Source organism: Neopelma chrysocephalum, unplaced genomic scaffold (genome assembly GCF_003984885.1).
Source record: "Neopelma chrysocephalum unplaced genomic scaffold, ASM398488v2 Primary Assembly neopelma1_59, whole genome shotgun sequence".
In the NCBI taxonomy this organism is placed as follows: Eukaryota; Metazoa; Chordata; class Aves; order Passeriformes; family Pipridae; genus Neopelma; species Neopelma chrysocephalum.
The window spans coordinates 2352452-2374012 of record NW_020897714.1 but is presented as its reverse complement, the minus strand read 5'-3'; the positions used below and the strand labels follow the sequence as shown (position 1 = coordinate 2374012).

The 21561-nt window shown below is 41.4% G+C and overlaps 1 protein-coding gene across 3 annotated transcripts in view; it reads left to right on the top strand.

Annotated features, from left to right (window-relative positions):
- PTPRB (protein tyrosine phosphatase, receptor type B) overlaps positions 1-14872 on the top strand; it is a 59378-nt gene extending 44506 nt beyond the window's left edge. For 2 of the 3 annotated variants that reach the window (XM_027679708.1, XM_027679711.1), the window contains 14 exons: positions 814-1057; positions 2248-2354; positions 2867-2966; positions 4437-4520; positions 4622-4639; positions 4745-4826; positions 5274-5364; positions 6560-6636; positions 7447-7581; positions 8638-8760; positions 8966-9129; positions 10367-10502; positions 13608-13728; positions 14708-14872. In XM_027679708.1, coding sequence (XP_027535509.1) covers positions 814-1057; positions 2248-2354; positions 2867-2966; positions 4437-4520; positions 4622-4639; positions 4745-4826; positions 5274-5364; positions 6560-6636; positions 7447-7581; positions 8638-8760; positions 8966-9129; positions 10367-10502; positions 13608-13728; positions 14708-14730 — 1505 coding nt within the window. In that variant the 3' untranslated portion in view covers positions 14731-14872. The remainder of the gene's footprint in view (positions 1-813; positions 1058-2247; positions 2355-2866; positions 2967-4436; positions 4521-4621; positions 4640-4744; positions 4827-5273; positions 5365-6559; positions 6637-7446; positions 7582-8637; positions 8761-8965; positions 9130-10366; positions 10503-13607; positions 13729-14707) is intronic. The other variant, XM_027679710.1, reaches the window with a different exon arrangement.
- The last annotated feature ends 6689 nt before the right edge of the window (positions 14873-21561 follow it).

Genomic DNA, 21561 nt, shown 5'->3' with positions numbered 1-21561 from the left:
ATGCTATTCTCTCTACAGCCTATAGGAGTTGCATGGGGAGGTACATCCCTATCACCACACAGCAAAGGGGTTTCTCCTTTCCTAGTGCTGAGTATCATGCAGGTTTTGGATCTATACTTCCTCCCTAGCCTGGGGATGTAGGAACTCAGTCCTATCCTCAGAGAGTGATTACCAACTGCAGAGCTCAGACAGAAGAAGTAGTCAGCTTCTATACTCTAGGTTGCATTCTCATGTATGCTGAGACAATTTCCATAGTAGGAGACTTATGTTGGATGCCACTGGCAGTGGACACAGAAGAAACTGCCTTGCTGTGAACAGATCTCAAAAGGTAGTTTAAATGCTTTGCCTACCTGAGTCCTTTAACCATTATTGTGAATTTACGTTCAGGGAACCCCTGTCATTTCCTATTGTAGTTTTTCACTATATAGAGTAGACTTGTCCGTGTGTGGATTTTTTTTTACTTGCTTTTTGAGATAGCTAGTAGTAGGATCCAGGAAGCTGAATCACAGAAACTCCCACCAACAGCACAGGAAAAAATGGCATAGCATTGAATTCGACCTATGCATGCCTATATCAGCATTGTATCTGGGAAAGTTACACTGAGGTCTTGCAAGGAAATCTGCCTAAAGACATAATAGAAAGGTTGGTACTAGAAACAAGGTACCCTAACCACTGTAGCTTTGTATTCATGAGGTAGCCTCCAAGAAATAGAAAATTGGATAAGAATGTCTGTCAAGAGGTTGAGCCTACAAACTGCATCACATTAATGGCTGTGGCATCTGAACCTTCTGTCTTTCTCTGCACATGACGCAGGTAGTGAAGGACCAAAGCCTGATGAGCAGCACCCATTACCTTCCTACCTGGAGTATAAACACAACGACTCTATACGCATCTACCAGACAAATTATTTTGCCAGTAGATGTGCTGAAAATCCGGACAGCGACTATAGAAGCTTTGACATTAAGCTTGGAGGAGAAATGGAAAATCTGGGAGGAAAGTGTGATCCAGATCACCACAAATTCTGTGATGGACCTCTAAAGCCTCAAACTGCTTATAGGTTAGATTTATGTTGGTAGCTGTGCTCTTGTCACATTATTAGGCATGGTACTGTCTGTATGCTTGATCCATTTGAGCTTCTGTAGATTAGTAATTGGGTTGTACAATGTTCTTTGTGTTTCAATGTAAATTTATAAAAGCTTTCTCCATGCCCCCGTTCCATAGGTAACAACCAGTCCTTCGCTAGTTTGGATATTATATGATTAATTATGCACAAAACTCTGTGCAGTGAATAGGTTTATTTATGTACCTCAACTTGATGAGAAGCTTTCCTATAGCTGCTAAATATTTCTTTGGAAAGACTTAATACCATCTGCTAAGTCAGAATAGTACTTAACAGGAGAAGGCAAACACGCTTCACTCAGTCTGTACACCAGCACTACCCCACACCAGTCGTTTGGAACAAGCTAGAAAAACCTGGAGGTTATTCTATCCTGTGGCACCATCACTAGGCTCCAGAGCTAGGCCCAGGTTAGTGTAGGGTGTAGAAGAGGGTGACTGCCAAGACCAGGCTCAGCAGTTACACAGGCTGCGAGACCAAACATGAGCTCCAGTGGGGCTCAGCCATGCCCCTACCACAGGCAAATACTCTCCCAAGAAATCTGCAGTATTCTCACTGAAAAGACACATGGACAGAAGGCACATGCCAAGGAGTGCATATCATGCCTCTTAGCTGCTTTGTCATCAAGACTGTGCTACCCTACTATAGTCTGCTCTCATTAGGGCACGTTTCCCAAATATTCAGTCTGGGAAATACCCACATTACACGGAGAACCAAGAGGACTATAGCAAATCTCCATTAGCACAGCCATACCCAACCAAGTGAAGGGAAAATGTGTCCCTACCAAGAGGCATTTCTGAGTCCTCTCCCCTCTGCAGCTCTGCTAGTCCTGCCTTCAGGCATAGGCAGGCTGTGTGCCAGCTGCCAGAGCCCATATGTTACCTCTGCCAGGGTACCTCAGAGCCCTCCACCTGTAGTAGCTGGGTTCCCCAATATTTGACTCAGGGATCAGAATGATTAATTAAGTAGAATACTGATTGATTAGTATTTAACTCAGGTGCCTGTATTAAGAATTGTTTGTGGGGGTGGAAAGGTTTTAATTATTTCTAAGGGGCAAATAAGTTCTTACTTGTTTCCTGTTGGTTCTGAACATCTGATGAGCCATAACTGTAACAATACTGCTTTTTTAGGATCAGCATACGGGCTTTTACCCAGCTTTTCAGTGAAGACCCGAAGGAACTTCCTAAACCGCTCTTTGCAGACACCTTCTTCTCTTTACCCATCACTACAGAGGCAGGTTAGTTTCAGGCTTGTTATCAGTGATTGTACCATGCGATTATATATTGTGCCTAAGAACACTCTGGTATCTAGAACTATTTGTAAGGAGTGGAACAAAAACGGATTGCTGTGCATGTCCTGAAGGCTGCTCTGAGATGAGGCTGGAGCCACGGTTTATCTGGCTTCTGTTGAAAATTCAGAGGACTGCTTGCAGAGCTGCTGACAGTAGAGAAGAGGATGAATGCTCAGTGAACTATCACCAAGAAAGCTTCAAAGTGCAAAAGAACCAAACTCCCATATAATGGAGTTGTGCTTTCTTTTACTGTGTTTGGGAGTGAAAAATTTTGCGAAATGTTTGGAAAAAATAAGGACAGAAAATCAAGGCCAGATTTTAGCTAAGTGTTTAAGTGCCTTACACTTCCTTCTATTTAGCCATTTTCTTTAGCTGATAATAACAGATCCCTTGAGAGTTATCGATTCTCCAAGTCTTCTGATCTTTTCCTCAAGATACATACACTGTTTTGTTTCTAGAGCCTCTGTTTGGAGTTATTGAAGGTGTGAGTGCTGGCTTGTTTCTGATTGTGATGTTGGTGGCTGTTACTGCTTTATTTGTCTGCAGACAGAAAGTTGGGTAAGTTGACTCCCTTTATCAGTCTCTGTTACTGAAGTAATGTCAATTTATATTTATTTAAGTAATACAATATATAAAGTGTAACTGTAAAATTGGAGGAATGCACAGAACTATTCAACAGACAAAGTCTGTGTCCCCCAACATCTTCTGCACACTGAGTGTAGAACTTACATATTAAGAAATCTATATATTTTTCATTCAAATGATGCCATAATTATGTCATAGAGGATTCTTGTAACTTAGTTTTCATTAGGAGTCTAAATATATCTGAAAAACTGGTTTATCATTCAGACTGAATGCCTTTGTCAAAAAAATGAAATGTTTTCAATTAATTGCATCTGCATTGTAGATGGAAAGCTATTGAAACTGTTCATTTAGATATTATCATTTCAATTTAAAAATATTGAGTATGGCATTTCCTCAGTGTCCAAAAGATTAGTTTAAACTTTACTTCTCATTTTTTGTCAATTATAGTTGTGTATTTTACATTATAGATGAATCTTAAATAGTGAACTTTAAATAGTTCATATTTTAAAATATGTTTTTAAAAAGTAAAATACTCTATCTCAACTTTGAAAAAAGCTTTATCCATTTAAATCATTTTGCATGACTGAGAGATGTGAAATTCCATATGGTTTCTGAAATTTAAAAAACCCCTCAACATTTCCATTACAAGGGAAACACTGAAAATCTAAAATTCAGTTCTTTTACTGATACTAAATTAAGTCTGTATTTTTTGAATTTGCTTTTCATGTGCCAGAATTTCAGATTGAAAGAAAACTGTTTTCTGACTAGTTATAGCTTTTAGCCAAAATAGATAAACTTCATATAGAATGTGGTTTCTTGTTGTAAGTTATATAGCCAGCAGGATGGCAATTACACCAGTATTGTTTTCCCACATCACACATAAGGAGGAAGTGTTCTCTAAGGGAGGAGTCTTGAGGAGATGGCAGCAAAAGGACGAAAGGCATCAGTAACTGTATGGAGTAACTACCATTTTGACGGCTTTCCCAAAGCCTGATGTGGTTCTGCCACTTACTCCTGGTATGAACCTGGGCATCTGCTGGCCTGGTCTGCAGAGTACGTGTGGTGGAAGCTGTAGACCTTTTACAGCTCTGAAAATCTCCCTATATGTTCCTCCCTGCCTGTAGAGAATCAACTGATTTAGGGCCCGTCTTAGCAAAGGACACCCTCCTTGATGACAGACTGGGCTGTGAGTGTTTCAGAACAAGTAAGTAGTCTTACTGCCTGGGCCATACATACACTCCACATCACTATTGCCAAGCTAAAATACAAGAAAACTCTGTGCCCCAGTTAAGAGCAATGTCACACGATCAGAGCCACAAATCAAAACATACTTTCTTAAATTCCTTTTTTTCCAATTTACTGTTTTCCAGTGTAAGTTATGTTATTACCAACTCTTATCAGTATCAGAACAGATACAACAGAATACCTTCCTTTTTATTCCAGCAGTGGCCATGAGAGATCTACAGCAAGGCTGAGCATTCGCAGGGACAGGCCACTGCCAGTCCATCTGAACTTGGGGCAAAAAGGGTAAAGTCAGATTTTTTTTTTTAACATGACATCATGGTTGAACAGATCCATCTGGTCACTCACTGATGAAGTGTTTCTTTTTCTTTCTAAATCATTTCTAGGAACCGGAAAACTTCCAGGTAAAAAGAAAAAAATAATACCTAAAAAAGCTTCTTGGTAACCAACTGGATAAATTATGACTGTGATTCATCCTGTGATTTTCTTCCTCCTGTTGAACATTTTAGTCCGATCAAAGTCAGTCACTTTGAAGCACACTTCACCAAACTTCAAGCAGACTCCAACTACCTTCTGTCCAAGGAGTATGAGGTGGGATCCTAACCTAGGCAAAGGACTTGCTTTATGAAGGGGTGGGCTGACTGAATCAACAGGTTAATGCATTAGGAAGGTCTGCATTTGTCTTATTCACACAAATCCAGATAAGTTGGAGTGTTTCAGCTGAATTCCACCTGTCCAAGTGCAGAAACCAGCTCTTCATTTGGCATAGCATCTTCTTGTTGGCAGCCTCTGCCTGATACCTCTCTTGCTGAGATCAGATTTGCATGCAACATATGTGTGATAAAGCATGCAAATTACCTGCCAGCCATGTACTTGGTTTAAAACAATATGATTACCTATGTAATTTCAGTTTGTTTTTTAAAAAAACAACCACTCTCTGTCATGGCCTTTGAGAGCTGATAAGTGCTGTTTCCCCCTGCGTTGTCACGTCCTGGAATTATTTTCACCTCGCATTTTATTCTTTTTCTTTTTTTTCAGGACTTGAAAGATGTGGGTCGAAACCAGACGTGTGACATAGCACTTTTGCCAGAGAACAGAGGGAAAAATCGATACAATAATATATTACCCTGTGAGTTTTAGGTTTGGTTGTGTAATATTGCATCACAGCAGCTATTTTTCACTTTGTTTCAGCAAGTCTAGTGGAAAAGAGAGTGCAGCCAATCCCTTCTCTGCTTTCTGTCAGAGATGAAATGTCTCTGCCAGCTCAGGTTCTGGTGCTTGGAGGCAGATGATGCATAGCTCTGAATGGCTTCACACAGACCAGTAATTTAGTTTCACACTGGAGGTGTAATGACTAGCATTCAGCCCAGGGAGAAAAAGCTCCAGCTATTAGGGGCATTCAGTCACTGCTGGTAACAAGGATAATAGAAATAACAGTAGGGTTGTTTACATATGGGGTATCATCCATTCAGTGCTCTTTGACAGCCTTGCCAAATCTTTGTTCTTCAGAGTACATAGCAAACCTCCTGTACAGTGTAGAACTAGTGTGATTCTGCATGGTAAGACACGTGTGTGAGGTTAACCCTCTTCTCCCAAGGCAAGACCTAGACCTGTCTGTCATTGAGAGTTTCCCCCTTTAATCTCCTACATGGCACTTTTGAAGGTAAAATGTTGATGAGGAACACCACATGACTCACTGCTCCACATCCCCACTAATGGACATGGTATGTGCTTGCAGCACAGCCTCATAGCATCCCCTGTTCTGCCTACCTTGCCAGGCTGGGCAACATGCCTGCATTGTACAAGAAATGACACCTGACTGAGATCCAAGGTGGCATTATCTCATGAATCAGTGACCCGGTGGCTTAGACACTCTGTATTTCTGTACAGAAGGCTGTCTGCCTAGGGAAGATGTTTGGCCTGCTCCACATGTTAGCTCGGAAGACCACTAAAACACAACTGTTCATTCAAGGACAGAGCTGGGCACTGCTTTTCAGTACAGCACACTGGTGTTAGGATCAAAGGGGGGTGCTATTGTGGCCCTTTTGTTGTCATAACAAATCCTGTGCAGCTCAACAGAGGAAATTTGGGATATTTACTGCTTCCTTCTTACCAGCCATCTCCTAGTCTTTAGAACACTCCACAGCATTGGAGTGAATGAAAGAGGCAGTAAAAACATAATCAGTTATTCCCTTTAAATTAGCTCTTCATATAAAATCTTGTAAGAGTGCTGCCAGTCCTTTCAGAAATGCATTTTTGTAAGTGAGAGAGGGACTGAAAATCAAGACCTAACCCTAAGCCACTTGTTATGGATTTCTTCCTAGATGATACATCAAGAGTGAAGCTTTCCAATGTGGATGATGACCCTTGCTCAGACTACATTAATGCAAGCTACATACCAGTAAGTGACTCAAGGGTGGTGTTTTACAGTCCTCCCTCCAGTGGTAATTTGTCCTTCATCTAAAACTGAATATAAAGCTTGATAGTTAGGGCTCCTCTCCCCCTTCATTGACTCACTTGAGCTAAAAATCTGAAAACTTATTTTGTGGGTGAAAGACTGAAAGACTGTGTCTGACTGCCATTAAATTAAGTGTGAGTGATTTACCGAGCACTTAAGGGCACTTTCTTGGATTGCTATAGTTGTGTAAGATAGCAAGTCTAATTGGCCAAGGACACGGTTTTTTAAAGGTTGCTGCTTTTATACAGTGTCAACTGTAGCTATCACTGCAGGTGGCATTCTCATTGTGGAGCTGTAGCTCATCCTGACAGTATTGGCACCTTGCAGGGTGGTGAAACTGGCTGGAATTAAAATAATGCCCTTTGACGAAGAGTTATGATTGATAATAGCAGTGGCTTTAGCAATCCAGATTTCAAGCCAGAACTCAGCTAATTTATTAAAAACAGTAAATAAAGCAAAAGCTCCTTGCAGTTTCAAAATTGCTTGAGACTGTGCTGAGCACAGTAGAAAAATGAAAAGCTTTGACTGCCACAAAAGGAACAGTATTTAGATATACTGCTACAGTCTCCTTCTCTCTGTTCCAACCAATCATTTGCTTCCAGGTTCAAGGCAAAAATTTAGTTCTCAAAACTATTGTCCCAGCAAGGGCATTGTTCCTGCAGAGCTCTGGCTGCAACCCCATGTCTTGTTCAGTTGCTAGAAGATATTTTTTTCCGCCTTTTTGGAAACTAATGGAGTTCTCTTTATTTGCAGGGCATTAATTTCCGCAGGGAATACATAGCAACTCAGGGCCCTTTGCCTGGCACGAAAGATGAGTTCTGGAAGATGGCATGGGAGCAAAATGTTCACAATATTGTCATGGTAACCCAGTGTGTTGAGAAAGGCCGGGTGAGCAGTGACTCTTCTTTATTATTAATTACTGTTCTAACATCTATTAAAAGTTTTTGTTTAGTATTTGCGTCACACTAATGCCAAAAAGGGCCCAGTTAAGGAGATATACAGTAAGAGATAAGAGGTATAGTATAAAGACTGGAGACAGATTAAGGCTGTGAAGTGAGGATGCAGAGACTATCCCAAGTTCACGCAGCATGTCAAAGTTAAGAGTTAGGAACAGAGCTCATTGCTACTGGTCTCTAATCCAGGACTTTGTCCTCTAGCACTAATACAATTCCCTTAAGCATGCAGAAGAACAACCAACAACAAAAAAAAATGCTTGTTGATCACATCAACTCTGATCAACTTTAAATATAAGCTCTGGAGAGCAAATGTTGATTGGTAAATAGATCAAATTATCTCTATATATAAGCCCTGATGTAGCTAGCAAAGAGACCATTCATGCACTTCACACTCTTACTGAGTGCAAGTGGAGCATACCCCCCCAGGTATGACCACATTCTGCCTCCTTTGTAAGACAGGGAATAGGTCTGTAAGAAGATTAAACAAAGAAGTAACAATCACCTGGTGGCACATATGGGGTCAGTTTCTTTCAGTTTACCATTTTTTTCTGAGGAGAGTGTGAAAGCCAATGCAGACTAGGACCTGTGTCCTTCTGCATCTCACTGGCTCCAAGTGGCACCCTACAGTCATATCTCAGCAAGAGGTGAGGAAGCAGGCAGTGGAAATGACCTCTCATCCAAGCAGAGATCTGAGAAGACTTGATGCAGAAAATGTGCCCCAGAAGAGGGCATCAATGAAGTGCTTCCCATTCCTCTCATCACAAGCATCAATTATGAGAACTTCCACTTCCCATGCTAGTCTGTTCCCATCCCAGGCACTGTTTGTTGACATGGCAGGGAGTGGCATCTCTCTCTGAATTCAGCTGCTGCCTTTGTTCCTTCCTCCTCAGACACGGGAGGTCTGAAGTCTGCTTCTGCTAGTGCTGAACAGAGGCATTGTTTACAGCTGTTTCTAACGCTAAGTCTGTCTTTGTCTGTGTCCCTGCAGGTAAAGTGTGATCACTACTGGCCCCTCGATCAGGATTCCTTGTACTATGGAGACCTGATCGTACAGATGTTGTCTGAATCAGTGCTCCCAGAATGGACAATAAGAGAGTTTAAAATCTGCAGTGTATGTTTTCATTCTTCTTTTTTCGTAATGAATTGGCTTAAAACACCTGCAAGGCTAAATTAGGGAGGATAAATTTCTTCTGCTGTAACACAGTTGCATCATGCCCAGCTCACCTCTGGTGGCAGCTATAGCATTTGTTCTGAAGGTGCATGTTGTATGTGTCCCTTCTCTGGTCCTGATGACCCACACTTTTGAATCCCAACAGGAAGAGCAGCTTGACTCAACAAGGCTCATTCGTCACTTCCACTACACTGTATGGCCAGATCATGGTGTGCCAGAGACCACCCAGTCCCTGATTCAGTTTGTCAGAACTGTAAGAGATTATATCAACAGGACCCCAGACACAGGACCAACTATTGTACACTGCAGGTATGCACAGCAGGAAAAGGTCAGTGGCACAGAGCTCTTGTGCGTACCCTTGGGAAGTTCCCAAATGTTCATCCCTGTTAGACCTTGGGCAGCCACAGAACCTGAGAAATAGCTGATGAGCTTAAGTGTCCAGATACATCAGAGCAGTATTCCCAAGGCACATGCACTAACCCACAGCCTTACCTTGGAGAAGCCTTGAAAATGATTCTTAGGAAACCACCATGTCTCTGTGGGACCACTGGAGAGAACTATAGGTGCCAGTAGCTGCCACTGCTCATAAGCTTTTGCGTTCTTAAATTGCCCATGTGCTGCTCTTTTGGTCCAACATTTGAATCACTAAGGGGTGTTCTAAAAAGGTAAGATATGCCTGGGGTAAATCTGACTACATGTTGAGATCAGCTGACAGGTCTATCCTTTCCCCCATTCTGACTGAGACTTCCTCTCTTTACTGCCTTTTCATGCTGTTCTGCTCTTTTGTCGTCTCTGGCAGTCATAGGTCTGCAGTTTTTCCTCTGATCTGTAGTCCACCCCTTCACATGTATACGAAAAAGATGAAACTGGACTGCCTGATCTGTAATCCAGTGGCCAGTTGCAGCAGACTATAGGGTTACAGAGAGAGAGAGTGAGTGCAGTGCGGTGCTATATCTTCTGATAAAGCCATATGTTCACTGGTACCACCTGATTGTAGTATCTGACCCCTCCACACATTATATGGGCTGAGGGATGTATCTTACATGACCCCACCTGTACAGCATGTGCTGCAGCATGTCAGATTTCTACTATTATCAGCAAGTCAGCTTTTCTTTTTCCAACCTCCTGCCTCCAGACCCCACCTCCCGGCAGTTCAGCTACTGGGGACTCTGATACTTTTCCTTACTTTGGCCTTCCACAAGGCAACGGCCAACGGATCTTTTAGAAAACAAACCAGCTGTATTCCTGGAGGGAAGAGGTTTAAAAACTCTGACAAGAGTCAGGCGCAGTCTTTCAGTGTATCTCAATGACTGAGTTAATCCAAAGCAGAAAGCAGTGCAGGCAGTAGGAGAGGTACCTCTACCATCACTGTCCCTTCCTCCTTCCTAAGTAAATTCCACTCTGAAGTGTTATAAAGTCTCAGAGGTGCCATCTGAACAGCTTGCTTCTCACCCTGGAGATCTGAACTTTACAAAAATATCGTATGATGATATTGAATGCTTTTATCCATCTGCTTTTCAGTCTTTTGGGTTGTTTTCTTTTCCAGTGCTGGTGTTGGCAGGACTGGCACATTCATTGCACTGGACCGAATTCTGCAACAGCTGGATTCAAAGGACGCTGTCGACATTTATGCAGCAGTACATGATCTAAGGCTTCACCGTGTTCACATGGTTCAGACAGAGGTAAGTTTTGGATAGCCTACTATGCAGTAACACCAGCTACGGTATCTAACAATCAGTCTCTCATCATAAAGGCTCTCAAAGCACTTTGCACTTACTCCACTGTGAAATACTACTTAGATGTATTTTAGCTCTGTGAGAATTTCTAGTTCAGGGTTTTTTTCCATTGGCTCTCATACAGTGGGTCCAAATCATAACAAGTGAGGACCAAGAATAACAAGCTATGCTTCCTCTAGATTTCTCTTTTTTTTTTTTCCCCCGGCCCACGATTGTCCCAGCAGCATTATGCAGCAGAAGCATAACAGCACATTTTTGCTTTACAGCAGTGTCCAGTAAATGATCTTTGAGGAGAGATAGGTCCTTCATGGATGGGTCTAGAAGACAAGCCTAAACCAGACAGATAGGTTGATGTAATAGGGAAAAGAAATGGAGGGCAGAGAAAATTAGATGTACCGAATTTTAAAACTCTAGGCACTGTGACCTTGTGGTTTGGCGGTTTATTTTTTATTGAGCTGCTCTGTCAATTAAAATGGTATTGGAAAGTTGATTGGCATTCTCCTAACATACTATGTGAAAGCAAGTACATTTATTCTCAAAGTGCGAAAAAGGTAAATGTTTTGTATTTCCTTCTGTGTTTTTAAAACAGCAAGAAAATCATATTACATTAATACCAGCTAAACACATAGGAACTGATTTAATAAAGGCAAGTTGTGGAGGCAGTCTTTACATTTTCCCTGAAACATTAATAGAAGAATCAGAACAAGTTTGATGGGTCTGCCTGTAGCTTGATAATAATAGAGCTCTTTGCTGCAATTTGGAAACAAAAATGTCAGTGACAGTGTTTTCTGATAATGTAAATGTCTCTCATATGGGTATAAAGAAATGCCCAACTGAAAACACACACAGAAAGGGATTCCTGAAAATATCTTAATCACAGAAGACCTTCATTGTAGGGGAAACAGATTCTCAGCCTCATCTGGGCATCCTCAGAGACAGATCCATCTCACCTTCTACATTTCCAGCATCCGTAGTCTGCAAAGGTGGACAGGCCTCTCAGGAGGGTGGCTCTTTTACCCTAGCTGGAAAAAGGAAGCAACTACCTCAAGAGCCTAAGTTTGACACCAGACTTAGAGACAACTAAAGTTGTGTGATACAAAGCCTACCTTTGGCATGAACTTGAAATGACATCTAAGACAAAAGGCAGCCAGACCCACACAAAGTATCTACAGCAACAGTGAGTAGCTGAGCCTTCACACTACCAGCACTACATGCCCTTCTGCCCCAAATCATCTGTGACTCAAGTTGAACCCAGATCCCTCTTGTAACCAGTCCTGCCCCTGGAAGAATTAGCAATCAGCATCCCAGAGACAGACTAATTGAAAGCTTTTACAGCTCACACATAAGCTGTAACATGCTTGTAAACTGACCATGTAGCTGTGTCAGTGCACAGTCACTGAGCTGCTGTATTCTCAGCAAGTCTTATTAATGTGAACTCTCAGTTGCTTCCTGTTTATGGTTTCTGACTTGGAACTGTGTTTCATCAAGGTGACTTGGAGCACAAGCAATACAGTCTCTCATCCTCCTGCAAAAAATGAAGTCAATTTATGCTTGAGTTTTATGATGATTCAGAATTTGCAATGAGCAGTGAATTATCTTTTAAGAAACAGTAAAGGAGGGGGGGAGATGGGGAAGAACAAATCTGCTCCACAAACTCCATTTGATGTGTGTGAACACACTAGTTCCTGGTGTTCATGTCTTGGCTTCCACAATCTGTTTAGGGGTTGGAATAAAAGGTAGTTCCCCTTCTGTTGATACAGTAAAAACCAAATCCCACTGTGGATCATAGGCCAGCAGACAGTACTGTTTGCAATGAGATGCTCCAGCCAAAGGTCACAGCACCATCATACTTGGCATTATTCAGCCATAGAAAAACAGCAACAACAAAACAATGCCCCTGCTTCAGACTTGGCTGAAAGCTGTTTAAGACAAGAGACTGCAGCTGGAGAAGTGCAAGGAGTAACAGAACACTGTGTGCATCTTAAAAGGCAGTGTGCTCAGCACAGTAGCTGTAACACAGACCATTTCAGTCGCAAATGGTCTCTGTCAAAGTCTCCATGCCTTGGCCAACTTTCCATCATGTTGGTGAGTGGGATGCAGGGCTCTGCTCCACAGAGACAGCCGCTGTACATGCATAAAAGCAGACATTCTCACTTTCCCAAAGCCAGAGCACTGAGAAAAAGGCACAGAGCAGTGGCTGAGTTTCTTGTGAAAAATAAGTTAAGAAGATGTGAGGAGAGAAAATGCATATACTTACTGGAGAAATTACGTTTTTGAGAGAAAAGTAATATTAAAAACATATACCTTGATATATAAAGATGCTCGACCTACTTATGGGTACCATGTTACACTAGTCATAAACCACAAAAAGTAGCAGAGCATGGGAGTTTAACAACCTATTCTATTAAGGTAGTTTGAATAGTCAGTAGTCAATAATATTGCTGACCCTCTTTACTTTGGTTGTGAATGTCATCTTAGTTCCCTTCTATGAAAGGCACTCTTTAGAAAACTCATTTACCGCATAGTCAGAAGCAATCTTATAACTTACATTGGATCCAAAAAATACTGATTTTGCCAGAAAATTTGGGTTTGCAAAGTTCTGTGAAATATTTATATATTATAATAAAATTCTGTGGAAAATATTTCTTTTCAGAAAAATACCCCCAGGAAGTTGTTTGTCTCTTCTGGCTGCTTCCCTGTACATGTTAATTCTTTTACACATATGTTATACCAAAGCATTCAGACGTAGTAGCTATCCAACACAGCACCATGTCAAGTTATGCTTTGCAGTTGCTAGAGCTTTCACTTATGGCATGATCCGTCAAAAGATATTATGTTCCTTTATGTTTGACTGGAATTATTTCTAAGAACAGGTGATCACAAAAGTTTACTATATTACTAGTGTGAAAAGGAGATTAATTTTAGAAGTATATTTTCATTTTTAACACCACCCTTGATTTTGTGTGAGGGAGTTCGCTTGTAATGATTTTTCACAATACAGAAAATTAAATTACAAAATTTCTCAGTGTCCTAAATACAAATCTTTTGCAGTGTCAATATGTGTATCTACATCAATGTGTGAGAGATGTGTTAAGAGCCAGAAAACTTCGCAGTGAACAAGAAAATCCCTTGTTTCCAATATATGAAAATGTGAATCCAGAGTATCACAGAGGTAACTGCAAGTTTATCAAATTGTAAAATGTTTCAAATGTAGTTGAGGGGGAATTGTGTTATCCCTTACCATTATACTTGTTCTCTTCCCGGACCTTCATTTCTTCATTCCTCTGCTCTTGTCACTCTTGCAGTTGTGTCTTTATTTCCTTCATTATTAGTCATTATAATATCACTTCCTGCTCCTACCTTACCCTGTCTCACGCTTCATGGTTCCTATGCTGTTGGGGGAACTGAACCACTTTCCTATCAGGATATTGGCTTTTACCTCACCAGTCTTTACACCATCCACCCTTAAGTATGCTGAGGCCATTGGCTGTGCTCACTGGGCTCTTCTGTCCTTCATGGAGTTCAATTTCTGTCCTGCATCACCCTCATTTGCTGTTGACTATATAGGCAGCCTTAGGAGACTTCCCATCTGCCTTGACTGGAAAACGTAGGTGTTGTAGGCTGTGCTCTTTTTCCTAGCCTGTATCCAGTCCCTCGCTGATCAGATTTGCAGGAGTAGCAAACCTGGCACTAGCACGGCCCTTCACCTCCTGTTCCCACGGCCAGACAGCCATTTTGAAGAAGCTGTAAGCAGAGGTGGTCTGTGTGCATTGGTAGAGCTGATTCTTAAGGTCTGTAGAAGTTTTTAGGGTCAGACAGCAGGATCTCAGTAGCTCCAGAAATTTGGACATTAGGAACTGAGATTATATAATGAGAGATCAAAACAATTTTCTTAATCTAGCCTGTAGAAATCAGAGTTGTCATCAATAGGTGGAACAGGCTTGAAGGAGGACTCAAATAGCCAGGTTTCTACAAGTTGAGAGTCATAGCAAAAGCAGAGGTGGGATTTGCTTTTTGCTGTCACATCAGTCACCAGCCAGCGCTGCTGCCACGTAACCTCCTCTCAGAGCACTGTAGTCAGCTGGTAGAGTTGAACATGAAGCCACCTGTGTTGTTTTCCTTTTTCTAATATCAGTTTTCCTTGCTTTCAGATGCTGTTTATTCAAGGCACTAAGAATGTTAGAGATATCTGCTTTTGTGACCACACTTGTTAACTCGGGGGTTTGTTTGGGGTTTTTTGTGTGTGTATTTCATGCACCAGAAAGGTGCCAGACCTTTCTGCTGAGACTGTATAATTTATTGGTCTGGTGATTTTTAAAAAGATATGTAATTTAAATATAATAGGTATTAATGTATATAATTGTATTTTGGTATTATGTAAATATGTATTTTTTCTATATTGTTTATATTAATATTATGCTTCAGATAATACTATTTTTTTTTCTTATCACAGTTTTTATAAACTGTTCTACATAAACTATTTTAAATTCAATGGCTAACAGGACTGCTGCATCTGGGGTGGTATTGGCATGACACAGGAAAAATCCTTTAAGGAGAACCTCATTTTTTTTTAACTAGTTCAGTGTTTGTGAGACGAAATAAGCTACTATTAAGCAAGGGAACAGTAGTCCTGTGTAGGAGTTACAGTGCTACTCTACACTTTAAACTTACTGCTTTTCATCTGAGAAAAATGGGTATAACCCGTAACACAATGGCATACCTTTTACAGAACTCAATAACAACTGAGCAAAACAAGGTTCACCTCACCGGAAGCAACTATTTCAGTCTAATGTGACGTAGTAGAAAAATACTGAACAACGTAACACTGCAGTGAAGTCTAGCAGACCTATCTCCCACCACATACTTTGAGGGGAGACAGGTCACATTCTGATTTCTTTACACTGGTTTAAGAGAGCAGAATCAGACCACAACCTGTCTGTGTGTTTTCATGTGTGAATAATTATAATTAAGAAAGATGTTCAAAACATGCCTCAGGAATTTGTGTTAACAGACCTGTAAGGATGTGAAGTCTGACAATTTCCTTAGCTCATTAGAAAGAATGTTGTACCATGGGAGCCAAAAAAGTAGATAGATTGCAAACATGATATATCTCCAAAAATTAACACAACTGGCTTTATGCTGCTTGCAGCATAACTGCCTTGCCCCAAGTGTTGGTCACCTTCAAATGCCACTTGCTGTCACAAAGTTTGACCCCAGCATGTCTGCATAGAAAGAATCCTCCACATGAATGTTGCCTGATGCCCACCAACAAGGGCAGTTGGAATGGAAAAAGGCTCATGGGTAAAGCCAGGGAATGTAGGCTGGCAGGGCTGTGCTAATCATAGAATGGTTTGGTTTGAAGAGACCTTAAAGACCATCTAGTTCCAACTCCCCGTGCCCCAGGCAGGGACTCATTACTCAAAACATTTACTGACTAGCAAGAAGTAAAATCAAAGAGCACTCAGCAGGTATCCTGCCCAGCCAAGTGGATTATGTGCAGCCTTTCTCCTCTGCAGAGGCTTCTCACTCAAGGGTCTAAATGCTGTTCAGCTATTCTTTGTCTTTATAAAGTGTTCTTCAAACAAGTAGAGAAGAGGCAGTACATAGTTATTCTCCATCGCAAAAAGAAGAAAAAGCTTGATTAATTCTTCTTTCATATATCTACCTATACTTTCCTTAGAGAAAACTTAGCTTGTTACTGAAGACAATTGCCTAAATTCCACTTCTGTTCTGGAGATAAATAAATACATCTGAAGGCCTTCTGAGAACCAGTCAATAAGTGGCTAAGTGCCTAACTGAGGAACTGCTGTGGCCCTGGGCCACATGCCTTACCGGAGCTGCATGCTCCTTGCTGTAGGAATATCTGCCTGACAGTGGCTGAAGAAATCTACCAGGCAGCTCTGACATAGTTTTCTTAAGAAATCATTCCAAAGCAGAACCAGCAGGACTATGCACATCCATATCACTCTGGTCTTCTTAGACAGAAGGAAACAGCCCGACAGTCACTCTTCCTTCCTACTCATCTGGAGTCTCATCCTTTTTTGACCAAATATCCTCATATGCCTCAGAAGCCACCCTTCATATCAGCTTTCACAGCTGCTCAAAACATGGAAGCTTAGTTAATCTTTTAGGTGTTTCTGTGTGAAAATACTGCTCATTCCTCCTGTACATCTTCTTTGGCACCACACAAACCTCAAAATCCACCACCCTTAATGGAAACTGAAAAAGAAAGGAACTACTATTAGAGTGGAAGACATTTTCACGGGGGAAATCTAAGCAAAACCACAAAGAAATGTGCAGTCCTTTTTTTCTCTGTTTCCTTTGCTAGATGGACTAGGTTAGCAAGCAAGGACAAACAAGCATGGCAGTTTTACATCGACTGCTGACCCTGCTAATAACCACTGGACTTAAGGCATCATAAAAACTGCTGCTGTGTTACATGTGCTGCATTTAGTCCTTTCTTTTTTCAGGGGTAGCTGAGGAGCAAAGATCATCATGTTAGTTACCAGCACATGTTAATTACTGTGAAGACATACCAAATGTACCCTGTTAAATTACTTCACACTATATATCACTGTGTGATTTTTTTAGTGCTGAGGGAAATGGAACTCAGTAACATATGATCTGAGAGCAAAACTCTGTTTGCACACTATGTATGCATGTTATTCATCATTTTCAGAAAAACACACATCATTCTGCTCTTTATTTTAACGTTCTCAGCTCCCTTGTCCGCACCTACAGACTTCACAAATGTGTACCCAAAACAATAATGTCATAGCAGACAACTAGTTTCATCTTTTCTCTCAGCTAATAATGGACACGGTTCATAAGCATCTTCCTCTTCATCACTTATTAATGTGACAGATGACCTTAAATGCTCTGGCAGAGTGCTCACAAGCAGCTTTACATCTCTGCCCAGCTAGGTCACACATAAGACAGTACACGCACATTATTGTTCTCGTTCTGCTCTCTAGCCAATTCTGCTCATATGAAACCAGTGTAAATCCAGTGAGAAAAAGTTAAAAGTATCTATGTAGCATTTTATTAATATAAAACACCTACATAGCAGTATAATTAATTATATTTACTGTGCCTCTAAGCTGAATAACAGGACTGATGGGAAATTGTTAATGTAACAAGAATGGATTTGAAGGAGAATGTGTACTGAACAGAGACAGGTCTTAAGGAAAAAGATATCTTTTGAATGTCCATGGATAATGCTCAGAATTCCCTTCTTGATGTTTCCCAATAATAATGTTTTAAAGTAAGGCTAGTGTTGTAGCAGATCAATAAGCTAAGATTTGCACACTTGGAGCCCAGTCCTGCAAATCTCTGCATTGTCCACAAAGCTACCTGAGTACTTTCACGAAAGTCAACCGGAATGCTTGCCTGAAGAAAATACCATTCCACTTCTGAAGCACTTGCAGAGTTGGGCTTTTAGGTTAGTTCAAATTTTTGTATTGAAAGTTATTTAATAATGAAAAAATTGTAATAAATGGGTTTTTTAATCTGTGCAATACAATTACGAGATCCACTACCGAATGTAGGGAAAAAAAGGATTTTACATAGCTGGAGTTGATAAATGATATTTTTTGTTACTAATGGAACACAAAAGTGGGTGAGAGAAATAGGCATACTGTGAAGATGTCATAAAAGTGCAACTTTATACATTTTTCTCTGCTGCTATAGTTATTTAGCAATAAATAATGCCTAAAATTGCCATAAATATTATTTTGTGCCATGATATCCTATGAATTTCCTTTCAGTTGTAGAACAGAGAAAAGAAAATGTGTGAGCTTTAAGTTTATATTATGTATTGTATATGGTTATTTACGCTTTAACTTTGAAACCAGAAGTTAAATACAAGACAGAGAGGAGTACATGAGCACTTAGCCAAGATCCTCAGCCTGGGATTTAATATATGGGATAGAGGGATAAGAACAATAACCATCTAATCACTATATTAGCATCTCCTCCCAGGGCTGCAGATTGGAGAAATGCATCTGACATTCAGAGATACTGCATACTGCAGCCACAGCTTCATGACCAAGGAGTGGGATAGCAAGTGCTTAACATTCATTCGGATTTCTTTCTGTACTTCAGACATACAGTTTGTGTGAATAAAATGCATTATAGAATGACCACCACTCCCCTGATGGCCCTGTCACAGATGTGTGGGCTCTGGAGCTGTGAGCTTTGGGACCTATAGTTCCGGGGGCAACTCACTGTTGACCCTGTGCCCTCAACTGTCCCTCTCAGGCTGATAGAGTCAGACTCCTCAGCTGTTGGTAGCACCACTATGGCCAAAGAAAAAACCCACAATTTTGAAATGTGTCTAGTCATAAATTCTTTGTCAGTGCCTGGAATAAAGTGTCTGAAAAACGTCTTCAGCACATATTCCATTCTCATATGCAATATAATTACTTATAATGACTTTTGCTAACAAACACTGGATGAACACAGAACTGTGCTACTATTGTCAATTTAATTTATGCATTTAAGTATATTTTTATATTTTTAACTACAGTCAACAAAACAAATATATTTGAGTGTATTTTATGCAATTTTATAAATAGTTCATAAATAAAACATTCATTTTTAAAAAATCACATTCTCGTCTTCTGTTTGACTGCCTTTGCATTATGGATGTTGTTGTCCTGCTGCTCAGAGGAAAGGTCATAAGTCAGTTTGATTTCAGTTGAGATAGTCTTCAGAGAACATTAAATTCATCAGAAGCCTCAGCCTGTTGGGGGGAAGGGGGCTCTGCTGTTGCCCACTGGCCATATTAGCGCCCATGTGGAAAGATATCATTGTTCCCTTCTCCTCTCTGGTTCTCCACCCTCCTCCTTTATTAAACCTGTCTGAGTTATGCAATGGATATTTGAAACCACAGTGGATCTTGAGTGCCTGTTATTTTAGAGACATTTCACTAGGCAGTTGTACCAATTAGCACCATACTGGAGGTCTGTCTCTGCCTACCACTCGAGGATCTGAACCATGCTTTTTAACAAACGTATTTCTTTTCCTCCTGCCCTCAACAGTTCTTAAAAACTATTAACATTCTTGTGGGGTCAGGGTGCTTGGCAGTATGTTCTGTGTCTCAGTTATTCTTAATTGGTCATCAGAAGTGTTTAAGACAAGTTAATTCTGTTTATTTAAAAGAAAGAATGATTTATTGGCTTCTATTTTGTACTGTGAACTATTTGCTGAGGGGATACATAGTGTAGGCTGAGGGAATTGTTAGATTTTTAGTTTGTGATATAAAAGTTTGTCTCTGAGCTCTATTCTGTCCTGAAGCCAATGTAGACACAAAAGAGCAGTGATAATGGTAAAATAATGTACAGTTAATATCTCCACACAGGAGAAACAAGGCCACCATTACAGACAAAGATAGATATGAATGTTTTTACATGGTACAGCAAAGAAACTGAAACACCAAGAGTCTCTTCTAGTTCAGAAAGAACACGGTAGGTGATTCCTGTTAGAATATCACCAGAATCTAGATTTTAACCTTGTTATTTTTATAAAATGGACTTTATAAAATGGACTTTATATACTTTTTATGTTTTTATAAAATGGATTTGTATCTGGGCTTCATACCTGCCAGTGCCTGTCTTCACTATGAGTTGCTTTATTATGCGTTCATTAGAAATAATTGTGCGTGTCAGACATCTTACGGCAGGCAGGACGTGTGTCAGAAAATACCACAGGTGAAAATTTCAAATGTTACTAGCCAAGGTTTTGCACATTGCTCTGGTACAATACCAGTGCCAACCTGTGCAAAAAAAAAAAACCAGCAGAAAAAGAGGAAAAATACTGCATTCCAGTTAATTCATGGAGACATTGCAAAAGCAAGGACCCCTTCTGCTGTTTGCAGGGTGAATGCTCTGTGGGGCTGGGGGTGTGCTCTGCAGCGGGTGCCCCAGGCCATGTGTCGGAAGGGCTGCAATGCCGTGGGCTGTACTGATCGCTGTGCCACCGGTGGCCGCCCCTCTTGCACTGATCTGCTGGTGGTGCTCATCATGCAGCAGCTGCTGGCTCCTGCAGGGGCCTGACATCCTTTCTATACCCAAGGTAGGTGGTTACTGTCATTTGCATCATGCTGCAACAGGCAAACCTGGCTGCAACAGGCAGCCTTGTGTGGGATAAGAGATGGTCCCAGCTCCCTGAGATCTGCAGGAGTAGTCAGCAGCACCAAGCAGGCACAGAGGCACCATGGTCCAAGAGGGCAAAGCTTTTTGCAGACCTCAGAGCCTTTAAGTCTCCAGGGAAAACATCATTTTAACACCCACAGGTTTGCTTTTGCAGAGGTCCTAGGGCCCCCAAAAGAGGCTAAAGTCCCCCTAATGGCTCTCACTGACCAGGCAGGGTGCCCACCATCAACACAGGGAGGGTCCACTTCAAGCCTAGTTGCAGCGGCCCTCCCCACCCCTCCTTAACCAAATTCCCAACTGGAAAGGGTGGCAGAAGCGTACCCTAGCCCGCAGAGATGCTCCAGGTGGGTGCACACACCTTCAAGGTTCAAGGAGAGAGGAAACTGAGGCAGCCTAGCTGTGACTCGGCACTGGTGTGGTTCCTCTCTCCATGCTGAGGCCTTCCATCCCCGAGCTGGGGGGCTCCGGCACATAGCAGGGACTGCAGAGGCACATGATGGGGACACACTGGCTCTACCAGTGCCCCCATCCCGAGGCTTGCGGTGATATGCACGTTCCAAAGGGCCCAGACCATGAGACCACTGTCAAGATCTGGGCCGAGAGGGCAACAACCGCAGCCTCGTGCAGCTGCCAAATGCCAGGCACGAAGCATTGCTGGCAAGTGCTATGGCGGCTGGGCCAGACACTTTTTTACACAGCCTTCTGCACACGCATGCCAAAATCTCTCCCAAACTACCTGCCATGTCCTTGCTTGTCTTTGATGGTGAAGTTCCCAGGCGTGCTGATGTGCCAAACAAATAGCAGAGAACAGCTGGAGCAGCTCCTTCTTACCAAAGATAAATGTGGAGGTT